At 39.6% G+C, this 15,094-nt stretch overlaps 1 protein-coding gene across 1 annotated transcript in view; it reads left to right on the top strand.

Moving 5' to 3' along the window:
- Positions 1–14,315, top strand: part of LOC136845040 (glutamine-dependent NAD(+) synthetase-like) — a 52,118-nt gene extending 37,803 nt beyond the window's left edge. Inside the window, 3 exon segments of the mRNA XM_067114765.1 lie at positions 6,400–6,576; positions 6,797–6,938; positions 8,257–14,315. Of these exon segments, the coding sequence (XP_066970866.1) occupies positions 6,400–6,576; positions 6,797–6,938; positions 8,257–8,567 (630 nt within the window). The 3' untranslated portion in view covers positions 8,568–14,315.
- Positions 14,316–15,094: the final 779 nt, after the last annotated feature.

Genomic DNA, 15,094 nt, shown 5'->3' with positions numbered 1-15,094 from the left:
GTAAAAGGAGGTGAACGTAGTTTGTCAAGACCAAGGCCAGCAAGAATACAGTCTTCCCTGTCTGACAACTCTTGTAAGGTGCACGAGTCAGGCTCCTAAGAACAAAGAGTCACGTCCCACTGAAGGGGCATGAGTTCCCCAGGGAAGCAAGACTTTTCGAAGCTTCTCATCAGCATAGAGATCTCCCATGAGGAAGAGAGATCGATGCCTTTAGGCATAGGACTAGGCCCAGGGTGGCCCTGAAGCCCTTAACTGCTTAGACAGAGAGATGCTTTTCTTGGCGAAAGTCCGCTACCTGCTGAATAGTAGCTCCGACCAGGGAGAAACCCTTTCCACAACACCAACCTCAGAAGGTGGCCCATTTCCCCTGATAGACTATCTGCAGAGGATTTCTGAAGGTATCCAGATATCTCTGTCGCTGCTAATTGAGAAAAGCCTTTCACTTGCAAGAGATGCTGGATAGTCTCCAGCCTTGAAGAGAGGGACTCTATGGACTGGTGGAAACTCTCGACAAGGGGCTGGCAAAGAAGGCTGTGCCAGGGAGGAATCTCTCTCTCGGTGCCTTGGATAGCAGAGCTAGCAGGTCCGGGTGCCATTTGGCCATTTGAGAGCCACCAGGGTCATTCTGAGATTCACGGTGATCGTCAACCTGCTGATCACCTGACGAATAAGACTGAACGGAGGAAAAGCACACACGCCAAGGTTGTCCCAAGGGTGCTGAAAGGCATCTTTCGCTGCTGCCCAAGAGTTTGGAACAACCCAGCAGAACACTGGTAACTTCCTATTGTGCCGGGTTGCAAACAGGTCTATCACTGGACATCCCCAGAAGTCGAACAATCTTTCCACGACGACTGGATGTAGAGACCACTCTGTCCCTATCACCTGACCCTGGTGACTGGGTTTGCCACTAAGTTCCTCTTGCCTGGAATGTACCTGGCTGACAACTCCACTGAGTGTGGTACTACCCATTCGTGCACCTGCACTGTCAACTGATGAAGCTGAAGGGACACCAGTCCCCCCTTACTTATTGATGTACGCCACTACTGTGGTATTGTCACTCATCAGTACCCCAGAGTACCCCACCACTCAATCCTGAAACGTTTGCAGAGCCAAGGAGGCTGCCTTGAGTTCTAGGACGTTTATGTGGAGGTGCTTGTTGTTCTGGGTCCCTTACTTGAGACCAGAAACCCTTCATTCTCCATTGGAGGGAATGAAGGTGAAGCCGCCCCTGAGGGACCAGCTTCTCCAAGGATGAATGGTGACCGAGAACGACTTGCTACATTCAAGTTGGTTGCCTCTGCCGAGACAGGAATCATTGCGCTGCCTCCTTGAACCTGCTGATACGGGAGCCTGAGGGAAAGGCTCTCACTACTGTTATATCTATCAGCATGCCCAAGTACTTCATCGTCTGCTTGGGTAGGAGGTCGGACTTCTCGAAATTTATCACAATGCCTAGGCTGCGACAAAACCAAGAAGGCGATCTCTGTCTTGGAGCAACTTTGAACAAGAGTTCACCAGGACTAGCCAATTATTGAGATACCTCAGAAGACATATCCCATGCAAGTGGGCCCAAGATGGCACAAGGGTGAACACCTGGGGAGTGGTTGAGAGCCCGAAACAAAGTGCCCTGAACTGGTACACTGTCCCATTAAGGATAAAACGGATAAAACGGAAGTACTTGCGGGAGGACCGATGGATGGGCATCAGAAAATATGCATCCTGCAGGTTCACCAGAAGCATGATGTCGGACTCCTGATGGCCGCGAGCACTGAATGTGTCGTTTCCATCTTGAACCGAGTCTGGCAAATGAATCAGTTTAGGGAAAAAAAGGTCTACAACTGGTCTCCATCCCCCTGGTGCTTCTCCAGAAGAAAGGTTCTGCTGTGAAAAGCAGGGGACCGATCTGTCACAACTTCTACAGTGCCTTTCTTCAGCATCACTTTCTCCTCGTCCGGAAGGGCAAGATCCTTCAGCAAGCCGGGAACTTACCTTGTAGATGGACCGGAAGTCTGGTGAGAGGTGGAGACTCGAAAGGAAGCAAATAGCCTACCCAAAGGACATCCACTACCCAGGTCTCCTTTCCATGTCACTGCCATGTTGCCCAATGGCTCAACAGGCACTCCACCACCAAGGGCAGCATGTGGGGAGGAACACCGCCCCTAGCGTCCTCCTCCCTTTTTTTTACCCTTGCCTCTTCTCCCTGGTTGGGCAGAAGGCCGAAAGGGAAGCTAGTGTGCACCCTTCCTGACGGAGGGGCAGAAGAAGCCTGGGTATTCCTGCGAGGGCCCTTAGAATTCTGGGGTTTCTTAGGTCCCGTAGAGGAAGTGCCAGTCTGCCCGGAGATCTTTGCCACTGTGTGGTGGACGAGATGGTCGTTATTGTCCACCCTCCTTCTATCCACTGCGGCATTCGCTTGGTCTCTGTTGAAAAGAGAAGTAGAACCCAGCAACAATCCATTTCTCAAGTTCAAAACCGACTTAGGCCTTACGAACTTGGTAACCCAGGAGAGAACTGCATCTCTCCTCTTAAGTACCAAATTTGCCCACAGGTTAGCTGTCTGGTGGGCTAGATTGGAGATTGCCCTATCTCCAGACAGGAGCAGCCTGTTAAGGCTAGCTACCTCTTTGTTACTGTGCAACGAAGGGGAATAGACGATCTTTGCTACGGTGGTTGACCAATGATCAAGCCAAATGACTGCTTGGAATGCTGCCATAGCAGTTGATTCCAGTGTCGCTGACTTCCATTGTGAGAGGGAGATGCCCTCCGCACAGAGCTGTTCCACCGACAGACCCGGTCCAAGACGAACTAGTTGTGGGTCAACCTGTGCAGTTAGGATTGACTTTTCCGAGGGCTTGTAAAACTTCTGACGAGGGAGAGGTGGAGGAAGTAGCTTCAATGAACGGCTGGACCGAAGTGAGTTGTCTTGCCCAGGAATGAGAATTCACCTGAGCCAGGACCGAATCAGCAAACTTTGACCAAGGCAGTCCCGAACAAAGGTGTGGATTCCTTATGGGCTCCCAATGAAAGCTTTGAGACCTGAAGGAAAAATGTCACAGGACGCCAAGGTCTTGTTCCCGAGATCGTTGTACTGACGAATCAGTCTAACAATCTCTACATAGGACCTCTGTAGTTTTGGGGTGTCTGTGTCCTTGGGGAAAGGACCTTCTGGTCCATCCAAGTCACAGTCTTCCTGATCTACTCTCTCTGGAGGAGAGAGACCCTCCTAAGAACCCCCTGGCCCCTTCACCACCCAAGCATATGTCTGTTCTGGTCCTAAGACCAAATCGGGGTTGTAAGTCCATGTGGAAGGGCTGTGATGAGAAGACACTTCCCAATCACCAGCCCAAGTCCTGTCTGCCTCATGACTCCTGGTATAACCCCAGGAGGCTGAGGGAACAGGTGAGAGGGGCCTAGCACCCTTCACAGACCTGCCAGAGGCTGAGGTCTTGGTGAGAGAGGAAGGCCGTGAACGGGCGTCAACCCGTGATGATGACCGTTGCACGGGTCTGGGAGAACGGATCCCGTCACGTGAACATGAATGGGGTTGTCCTGGGGAGAGCGAACACGCTTGTGCGAATGTGTATGGAAGCTATCTCTAAGAGAGCGATTGTGCACACATGGGTGAGAACGTGGGCTGTCGTGACTACGTGCTGCAATCCTCTTTGAGGCCGTGGCCTCTACAAGCGAAGAAGACTGAACGGGAGATCTCGATGCTTTCCCATGTGAGCGGAATCAAAAGTCAGCATCACTGTCTAAGGACTGTTCTTCGAGCAGCATTGTCGTGGCTCATGAAAGCTGCGCCTCGGATCGTAGAACTTGCAGGGGGTGGGGCATGCAGGCTCACACTCTCTTGATGGTTTGCGCCCCGGTTTGTGGGCCGTGAGCACTTACTGGAGCCACGCGGGTCTGTTGAACCCCAGGCAGAAGAACTTTCTGTGGCGTGGGTCTGGGAAATGCGCACACAGAACATCCGAGGCATGGGGGTGTGCAATGGATGACATTGCTATATGGGGGTAAAAGAAAGAGATGAGTTTCCAGGTCGGATTCTTGGAGCCCCATGGAACAGAAGGTTCTTTACCAGACCTGGGAGATTACTTCCAACGTCCAGTACCGGTGCGTTGGGTGTCAGTGGCCACGGAAGACCTGCGTACACGGACTCGGCTCATGGAAGTGGCTTTGTGGCTTACTCGAGCACCTGTTGCTCCCCCGATGTGGGTTCCCTGTCCGGAGACATGGGAGAACCAGCGAGAGATCCATTGCTTCTTCCATGGAAGAAGATAGACCGTGAGAGGGCCTACGTGCCTTCTTATAGTTTGGAGGAGCATCCTCCTCCTTCTTCCAGTCTGTCTGCATAATAGGACCTTTAGGAGAAGGGGAGGAGGCGAGGACAGGAGGTGAAGACGATGATGATGATGAAGACCATGAAGATGAACGGCGCCTCTTTCTCGACTTCCTTTTATGATCACACTTGTACTTCTTCATCAGAACTTCCAGGAGAAGGTCCTTCAAAGCAGAAGACATTTTAAGGAGCTTGGATGTTGACAGGTTCGGAGATTGGTGGATGATTGTGGGATCCGCGACCATAGTCCTGGTTTCTGTCGACACTGTAATGGAGGCCAAAGTCCCAGTTACTGATGCAGTGGTGGCAGGAGGCAATTTAGTGGCACTAAGGTGTGCAATCAGACCCTGCACTAGGGTTTGTAAACTTCTTGATCTCTCCTAGACCTGAAAAAGATGGGTTAGAAGGGACTGCCTCTCTTTGCTGTGAGAGGGATTGTTCCCCCTCTGAGCAAACTGAGGAAGCCCTCCCACACGAACTTCCTATTGACAAAGCAACAGGAGAGTGTCCGGGAGTGACATCTCCCTTAGAAGGGGTAGCAGCAAGAGGTAGTCGCACTGGGAGAGAGAGGGAACTACCTGGTGTCTTCAAGGGAGAATAACTCTCCGAAAACAGACAGGAAGCCTTCTTTTTGTATCTCCCCTTCCTAGTGAAAAGCATCCACTGCTCCGGGGGACCAATTACGACACTCATCATAAGCATCATCAAAAGAGCACTCGTGTTTGCGACATTTAGTACAAACCGAATGTGTGTCAGTATCGTTGGGGGAAAGGAAGCAGTTGCAATGTTTCCCTACACCAGGGCAAAACCTTTGAGATTGCTTATCAGCAAGCTTATGTGATTCTTGGGTTTGGTTATATGTGACCAAGGACAAAACAAAATATCCAGAAATAAAGCACACTGTCACAACAGAAAACTGGAGAGAAAAAACCAGAGCTGAAGTGAATTTTAGGATAGACTGCTAACATTGGGCATAGGAGGCGTAGTACGTTCATCTCTGAATGAGGCTGCTAAGCGAGTGAATGCATCGTTCAGCAGCAGGAGGTGGTGAGGGTATCCCTCGCCCCTCCCACTGGTAGTTTAATTACTGAACAACCTTTTTATATTAGAATAGCCTGCTCCAGCTCGCACTAAAGGTAATTCCTCATGTAAAGACTGACGATTAGTATATGTGTAGGAACAAAAATGAATACAAGGAAATTATAAAGATTGGATAATGCAAGTAAAATGTGGTAATGATAAACAAACTGACAATCATCAGCTGTTCCCAGCTTATCTGCACTTCCTACTAAAATTTCTTAGGAATTGAGTTGCTATGGAAAGGTAAAAATTGATTATGCAATTTTAATATAAAAGGTTACTCGTAAATAAACCAGAAGTTAAGCTTCAGGTGTACTCAAAAGATGCATATATAAAAGAATTTGTAAGTGTATTTAAAAAAAAATGCTCAAGTAAACTCTGAGCTTACAATGTGTTTAGTTCTTGACCATCTTTTTCACTTGTGACCAGTAGGTAGGAATAGAAATTTCTTCATAGTATGAATGTCTGCTGAAAGTGTAGCTAAAATGTTACCAACTATAGTCTGCAAAACATGATACAAGTGGATAGCAATGTAATATTAACTGTCATTTATTCTTAGGTTATTTTTTATCCCAGTTGCTGGGGAGAAGATTGGTTGATTGAATGAATAAGTAAGCTTGGCAACTGCAAGAGATTTTACTATTGCATGAGAGATAATGATTAAACTTAACTCTATTGTGCAATTCTTTTTATGTGGTAAAGTACAGTACAGTATATTGTTTTATTCTAGATGATTCAGTTCTATGTGTTAAAACATATTACACATTCATTTAATTTATCATTGAAGGGTGTTTTTCAACTTCTCATAAAAAAGAATTAATGAACATGTTGGCCAGAAACTGATTAAGAATCAAGAATTTTATTATAAAACCTATCAAAATCAATTAAGTAATTATTTTCAGCAACTAAAGTTTTGTGTTTGTTTAACAATTCATTGCCAGTATAGCACTTTAAATTAATTTATGACATTTCATTTGTAGGTAGCAGAGAAGGTCAAGTTCTTTTTCCGTATGTACAGTGTCAATCGCCACAAAATGACAGTTTTAACTCCAGCCTATCATGCTGAAGCCTATTCTCCAGATGACCACCGCTTTGATCACAGGCAGTTCCTCTACAACTATAGATGGGTGTGGCAATTCAGAGCAATAGATAAAGCTGTAAGTTTCATATTCTACTAATGGCAATAAGAAATTAATTGTTTAAATGTTTATACAATTTTAAGTAATTGCTGTTATTCAAAAATTTAAATAGGGTTATTTGAATACAGAATAGCAGGAATTATGAAGGTGTTATGAAATTTTTGATAAATATGTACAATTTCATGGCCATTTTGATTGCTTCACATACATTGGAGTTAGCATTTCCTCTATTTTTTAGGTGGAGAAACTGGAGACTAGTAAAGGTCGAGAAGACAAAGTAGAACGGAGCAGTTCCACACGATCTAATAGAGAAGGATCACTTGCTTCATTTTCTAGACCCTCTTCACGTGCATCCAACAGTTCATTTACTGGTTCATCAGGTAGATATGCTAGCTATTGGAATAATATTGTCTGTTCCTCTTAAACCTAATTTTCTTTCTGTCAGTATGCAAATACTAACTTGTGATTTTAATGCTAGTTTATAAAATGTGTCGTCAGAGAGGCTAAAATTGGAAATCCTAAATTTGACAACAATATTTATCCATTTAGTTGAAAAATATTTTAACTCTTTTGGCAGATTCCAAGGGTTTGTCCTTTTAAAATGAAAAAAAGTATGAGCTGTATATACTGTGTATCAGATTGATGAATTGCAACTTTCCAACAAAATTTGTTATTTAATCCCATAATTTTTCATTTGCTACCAATTGACGTTAGAGCAGGCTGGCACGCAAAAATGTTTCATTGTTAATACTTAGCCTTTTCTTCAGAAAGGAATTGAGTCATGAGGGTAGCCATTATGTAACAGTGTATTAAAGGAGTGTGCTACATTACCATATTTCTATATCTATGATGGTTTTCTCTATTTTTGTTGTTTGATCTGGTTAAAGTACTTGATGGATAAGTTTTTATCCTCTTCAGTTGTGCATTTCAACTTTAGGTGGCAAATGCTTGTACCAGTGAAGTGTCAGAGTTCTTTTTGTTATTATTTAGGTTCTCATTAGGAAAGTCATTACTTCATGGTAGTGAGTTGCATCTTGATCCATATACTGGTCCAAAGGATTTTCAAGTGTTGCATGAAAATTGGAGAGAGACAAAAGATTGAGAAATTTAGCACCTCACTGGAGAGAGACTGTGGAATGGATGAGAAGTAAAAATGTAGAAAGCAGTGCAGCTGGGGTTAAAGGGATGCTACAAAAAAAATTGTAGTGTTGTCTTCAGGACAGATAGTACTTGGTACGCCCATATGAGGACAGAGATAGGAACGTTGTTCAGGAATAAGGACTCATCCAAGGCTTTCTAATATTTTGTAATGTTCCATAATTGAAAAAACTCTTTTACATCTAGTTCTTGTCTCGTAGCCACCTCCATTTACATCTAGTTCATGCCTCCTAGCCTCCTTATATTCCTCTTAAGACTGAAGGACTTCTTATCTGGGGTAAAGTAACTCCTGTTTTCCAGAGTAGCTAGTAGTCAAAGAAGGACTTCTTATCTGGGGTAAAGTAACTCCTGTTTTCCAGAGTAGCTAGTAGTCAGTGCTGGAACTTGCAATAATGTGTACTTCAGATGATTTTTTCACAGACCTTGGTAAGTTGACATACAGATAAAACTGTTCCTGTACATTACAGTTCTAGTGTTCATCTCACAATCTTTAGAACATTATAAACCTTAATAATAAAAACTTCTTATATTTCTTCACAGCAGGTAATGAGCCACCTCGTCGGGGTGTAGAAGTCTCTGGATGGCCATCAGGTAAACCTGCAGATGCTCCTTCCATACAAAAATCTGAGTGTATGTCAGGGACCCATGAATTTGATTTATCCCACGAGAGAGAGATGGGTGGAAGTCTCGTCGTCACTTCAGACAATGAAGATATGAAGGAAGAAAGAAAGCGAAGTGGCTCATCTTCTATATACATACCTGCAACAGATCACCCTGCTCAAAAGTCTTTCCGATGTGGAGATACAGCGCCCATAGCGATGTATGAGCACACCACAACCATTCATTTATAAATGTTTATCAGGGAAATGTCATGTTTACAGCACCCAAGCTAAAATGTTTTGGTGCTATTGCAAAAGATTACTGTATATAAAGGACAGCTAATCAAACACAAATTTCCTTTGTGTGACAAGCTTTAAAAATATGCAAAGGTGTCAGAATTTAGCACATTTTAAAGATATCAATTTAGAACTTTTTAGAAATGTCAGAATTTAGCTTTTTTTTTTAAGTATCAATACAGCACATATTTTAAGTGGCATTTCCACTTATGAAAGGATAGTGCAAGAAATCTTAGTATTGTGTAGCCAAGCCTTAATTTTATTTTAATTACTGCAAAGACTATATATTTTATTTTTACTTGCTGTGTTTTATGAGTCAGTGATGTAAATGTAATTCTTCCTCTTATTCTTACACATTTGTTTTAGATTAAATAAAATAGTACTTTTAAGTTTCACAATTGTCATTGTGTACAATGCTTGAACAGCTACTTTTTTTTTTCGTTACTGTACAGGACAAATTATAAGCCATCAAGACTGCTAAAAAGTAACATTGAAACTATTGATATTCCACAAGGCTAGTAGACAATACAGTCTTTCTATCCCTAATTAACAATGTGTTGTTTTGTTGGATTCATTACATTTTACATTGTTAAAACCACCAATGCCATGAATTGTAATTGCCACTTTACCCATGACATTTTTTGCAGTATATAATTTTGTTATTCTTTTTATAATGAGCTAATACCTTTTTTATTTATCCTGTCACAGTACATGGTTTCACAAGATTCCTTTGGAAACTATGGTTGGGTGTCTTTACTGTACCATTGCTTTAAAGGTCACTTTTCAAGGTTATGGATGTGAATTTTAATGGAGTGGTGCTTGCTGTGCTGGCGAATGGTAAACTTTGTTGTCATAAATTAATAGGGTTAATAGCCATATGATCAAGTGATTCCCATGTTCATCCAAGCAAAGTCATCAGCAATGTGCTTGGGCTAGTCTTTTTCATTAGTAAAAGCTGATGAAGGTTGAGGGGAAAAAGTTGAGGTCAGTGAAGGACTCAGACCAGATAACAGTTATGGAGAGGATGGATGTTTACACAATGAGTGAGGAGAAGCCCCTAATGCTGAGCGTCAAAGGTTGAGGAAAGGAGAATGCATAGCAGAGGAGGATAGTGAGTAAAAAGACATTTGAAGAATGATGAAATTTAGTGTACCAGGAATGTCATACCTTCTTCTCCAGCATTTTCACATAGCTGTAAGGTTGTAAGGACCGAACATCTAACAGTGGCATGCCTTGAAGTGTTAGAATTTACCTCCTTCATGATATTAATGGCTTCCTCAAATTATGCAATGATTACCTAAAGCCATCACCTGGGGAACCTTTGATTCTTTCATTGGCAACCTCATGCTCCCACTTGAGGGCCTGTGACTTACAATTAGTTGAGCAACATCTTGTTCTTCAACCTTGTCAAATTTGACTTGTGTGATAATCTCATTATATCCTAAAGGGTGCTCTCATCAGAAGGGAAACCCATGATATTCTGGATAAATTCAGGTCATATCTTTCTCCAGACAGCATTCTATCGGGGCTGGATTCAAGAAGGTGTACTACACCAAGAACTTCATTTTGTGCTGCTCATAGTATACTTTAAATGTTGTGATGAATCCCTGGTCCATAGGCCAATGAGGGAGACGGTGTTGGGAAACAAAAACAACACTCCATTTCTGACATCGTTCATCCATGGCCTTTGGATGACTGAGCATTATCATAGTGGTCCAGCTGTGTATCTGTGATTGATGACTATTGTTATCCATGCCTTCTAGTTAGAATTCCAGATTGCTTTATATGCCTTTCATTGGTGAATTCCTGAAATTCCCATTGATATCCTGCAGGGTATATATAAAAAAAAAGGGGGCATCTACTTAAGATTTCTTTCAGCATTGGAAAGCAGCAAGTGTGGTAGAATTTTTAGCAGCCTTGAACCTTAGAGCAGTCTTTATTTTTCCAGGCTATAAAAATTAAGACAGCTTTTAGAGAGGCCTACCTCAACATTGTTCAAGACTTGCTTGGTGCTTTAACCACTATCACAAATCAGATGCTCCCAATCTCTGTAAGCAATTTGGCAGGCTTCTAATCATCACTCAAGCTTCTCCAGATGTTGCATGTAGAGTTCTGAAGGAAAATGATACAGTCAGTTAGCTGACATAGGAGAGACAATGCTTCAACAACCACATCCAGTTTGATAATTTCCTCTATCTTTCATTTACTTACCTAACCTACTTTACAGCTGGGGTAGATTTTACAATTGTCAAAAAAAAAATTGGTAGCATATTCTCAAAATATCCACCATAGTGATTTGTCTTATGAGGAAAAAACATGCAGAGCAAAGTCTAAAATAATAATGAAGTTTTTGCAAAAACAAAAAGAAGAGATAATTTATTGGAGTTTTTGTTTCCTAACTGTTGTTGATAGTCTGCATTCTCTCTGTTATACTATGTTGGAATACTTATCCTTGCATTGCACCTTTTACAAAAGAAATTGAAAATACATCTTTAATGATATTTATCATAAGGAAGAACTCTGTGCAAACATATATTGTTGAGCAAATGTATAATGTTGAAAGTATCATTTCTTCACATCAGCATAGGCCAATGAGATACAGACGGGTGGAATTATGCTTACAAATTATGCTTTGCTATAACCACACTCCATTTTGTATTTGTAACACATGTACCAGTGCCTTAACTTTTTTTTCTCAATTTGATATGGACCTTTCATTACTCATAGAACACAGTCAAAAATGCTTTGACACTAATGTATTAAGGTTGTGATGACATCAGTAGACTTTATTCATCAAAGCAATGCAAATGTTTTTGAAGTCTCACTGCTTACTGTCTGTATTGTAGATCAAATAGTAATTACTACTCTGTTAACACAAGTTTAGACTAAAGTACATATATTTTTTTAACTGCACTAAAAAGTACAAGAACTTTGTTATTTTTGAGCTTTTGATCTGTATGGTCAATATGTCTATGTATAACAGCACAGTATTGTTATATGCTTTAATATTGTCAAATGACTAACTTATTATATTATAATATCATAGTATTTTTACATGCTTTAAAATATAACTGATTCAATGGGCAATTATATTGCCACTGTTCATGTCATGTACCTTCTTATAAAGCTATCAATCTCTTACTAATTATGTTGTTTTGAGATAGGCTTTTTTGATGATTATTATATTTGTGTGATGACAGTTGTTCTGTTTCTAACAGAAAGAAATTCAGCAGAGAAACTTAATTTTTTAAAATAATTTTTTAATAATTTATTCTTAGTGCCTTACTATTATCCAGCTTTAGTTCCAGTGACCCAGTCTCAGCTGTATGGTACAATAATTTCAGAAAGCTTCTTTGTTTATTGTGGAACAAATCACTTGAAAATTACTGTGTTTCCTGGCACCTAAGATGCTATTTAAAAAAAAAAAATATCTCGCTAATTTCCCAAGAGCCCTAGATGCCAAAGGTTATGTTTTTCATCAGTCTAACCATACCCCAGAGGAAGATTTTCTTTGCTAGAGAGTAATCAGAACTCCTGTATATGACCTGTGAGTAAGGTGCATAATCTTATATAAAATAGTAAATAAACAAATGTATCATAAAAAGAAAAACATACATAGTCACAAAGATTCATTCCTGTACAAGCAGATTACGGAAGACTGTTTACAGGTGAGAAGTAACCTGTAAAGTAACTTAAATGTTTTATATATCAACATTACCGGTATTTTCACCCTTTTCAAATGACCCTGACTGTTACATTGTAAATTTTACTACAGCAAGAAGATCAATAAAGTAAAAAATTTTGTAATATGTTGCTTTTTTTATGACAATTTCTTTAGAAACTGACACAATTTTTTGTACTTGGTAACTCCACAACATTTTATACTTGGTAACAATGTGTTTTATACTTGGTAACTCCACAACATTTTTATACTTGGTAACAATGTGTATAATATTTCAGGTGTTGATGATTAAAATGTTCTCTCTTATTGGTAATATCTCAATTTTTAAAATTTTATTCTTTATTCTAATTTTACTCTGATGTATTTGGGACATCATATTCATGTCATGTTTTAATCAAGTGTAACTGCAGTAATATGTTAATCTGTATTTCTAATATTTCGTAATATTAATAAATAATTGATCAATTTTATCTTCTAACCATTTGTCATTGTGGTACTAAATAACCAAACAATTCCAGTACAGGATATCAGATTAAACTTTAATAATCACTGTCATCAATATTTCCTTCTGTGCCGCATCCAGTACTAACAGAATATTAAAATATATTGCAAAGTTGTAGCTACTGTTGAATTACCTAAAGAATTACATTAAAAAATCCAGGAAAACTGGCTATTTAGACAATTTTTAGTGGTCAGTGTCAAACATTCCAGATATGCAGTGTTAAGATTAATATGGATAGTTACTTTCGAGTAAGTATGATATTTTGGGAGTACCGAACCCTTTCGAGTTTTTGTTTTATTCAGTGGTAAAACACCTACTGTGCTAGCTTCTTAATATGCTTAGCAATAATATTATATTTCATAGTTGTAAATTTTTGTCTTGATAAGGATGCTGCTTTTGGTCTCATGCTAAAGCCAAATAACTCTACTGTACTTCATTTTAGAGTTAAACATTAAAAACAACCAAATTATGTCATTTGAATGATACACTGAAATTAACCAAAAGCGAATTACATTTCAAAAAAATATTTTAAAATTTACAAATTCATTTTACACCATGAAAAGTAAATATATTTCCTATTCCACTGGTATCATTGCTATTTATGCCAGTTATTGCATATGAAAACAATGAAAAGTACACAAAAACTGTTTGATTCTTGAACGACCCTACTTGCATAGGATGGTGTTAACCCATCCCTCAACACTTTCCAGATGTCACTCCAAAGCTACATCATGTTAAATCATGTTAAATCTGTATGTATTATTAATGTAAATTTTTCCTTTAATTTTCTACAGATGAGATTTGAGGTCACTAAAGTATCGAAAGGTTAATTTGTCTGAAGCTGTTAAACATAAATGTAAATTATATTCCATGGTCGAAAAAATGTCACCAAGTAATAAAAGACCACTGAATAATAAAATGTTCAAACTGAAACCAAATGAGGCTTTCATAAATAATGTCTGCAGGTTTATTAACACTCCTCAGTTAGGTAAAATATATAATGAGAGTAATTGTACTTTAAAATATGTTTTAGAATGTTTAGATAAGGACAGCTTCAATCACTTTGCTTGGTTATGAAGACCCATATCTATAATTAACATTAGCCTTGTCTTAACTGTAATTTATAGGTGTGCTGATGCCTTTATCTTTTAACTGAAATTTATTAGTATTTCAAAACCTTTATCTTTAAAATATAATACATATTCAGATAGGCTGAAGCTTTTTACCTTTGAAATATAATTTAGATATGCAGAAGCCCTTTACCTGTATTGTAATTTACAAATATGTTGAACCCTTCATCTTTTAAATGTTTTTCATGCACTTGCAGAAGCTTGTATCTAAAATCACACATGTATAGGTTGAAGAACAAACCTCTTAGACCAGTGTTAAATAAACCTGAGTATGATGTAATGGATGGATTCTTCCAGATGTGTAAAAACTACCAATGCCAAAATGAATGATAAAGTTTGTGCAAAGAAACTGTCCAGTGTAATATTAATAAATAAAAAAATGGATAATCCTGAGGATTTTTACGAGCCTTTCAATATTACTAATAGTACTGTAAGCTGGTCGAACCTCAACTAGTTAACTAATCACAAAAGTGTGTGTGAAATGAACAGTAATCACAAAGTTACAAAACAAGTGTATTGTAGTGACAGACAAGCACCTTAATTGACATATTGTCATAGCTTACAACAGAGCTACCACAAAGGCCTAATGTGAAATACATAGCACTGACATCCTCTTAATTTTCTTGCTCATTCACACTAAAGTAGCATCCCTTTACAAGAGTCATATATCCGTAAAATAACACAGTCCTGGCTACCTCAGTCCCACAGTATCCACAGTTGCCTGCTAGCCGACGCTGTCTGGTACTGAGAGATCTAGTAATTGAGATTCTGGGAAGAAAACTTTCCATTCATCCAACGGAATTTTGTCTTTGAGATGTAAAGCATTGCGATATATACTTTGCAGATTGATAAGCAATAAACATTGGTTTGTTTTAGAGTCATGAAAGTATTCAGCAATCCTGATCTAACCTACATATACTTTAAAAGGTCTCAAAACCTCTGGCTTATTGGTGTAGATGATAGCCATCAGGACTTAGAAAAAGTGGAAAAATGTTTACAAAACCAATACAAACTGTCCCTACTTTATGACCAGTTTTAACTTTTGTTTGTACTGAACTTGGAACTGAAATTTCAGAGATGTAAGTTCATAAGCAACAGCCAGTGAAATACATTTGATGAAAAAGATCTGCACCACACAATACTGTACATGATGATGGGTCAAAATCCC

This window comes from Macrobrachium rosenbergii, chromosome 2 (assembly GCF_040412425.1).
Source record: "Macrobrachium rosenbergii isolate ZJJX-2024 chromosome 2, ASM4041242v1, whole genome shotgun sequence".
Classification (NCBI taxonomy): Eukaryota; Metazoa; Arthropoda; class Malacostraca; order Decapoda; family Palaemonidae; genus Macrobrachium; species Macrobrachium rosenbergii.
This window is presented reverse-complemented; position numbering and strand designations above follow the sequence as displayed.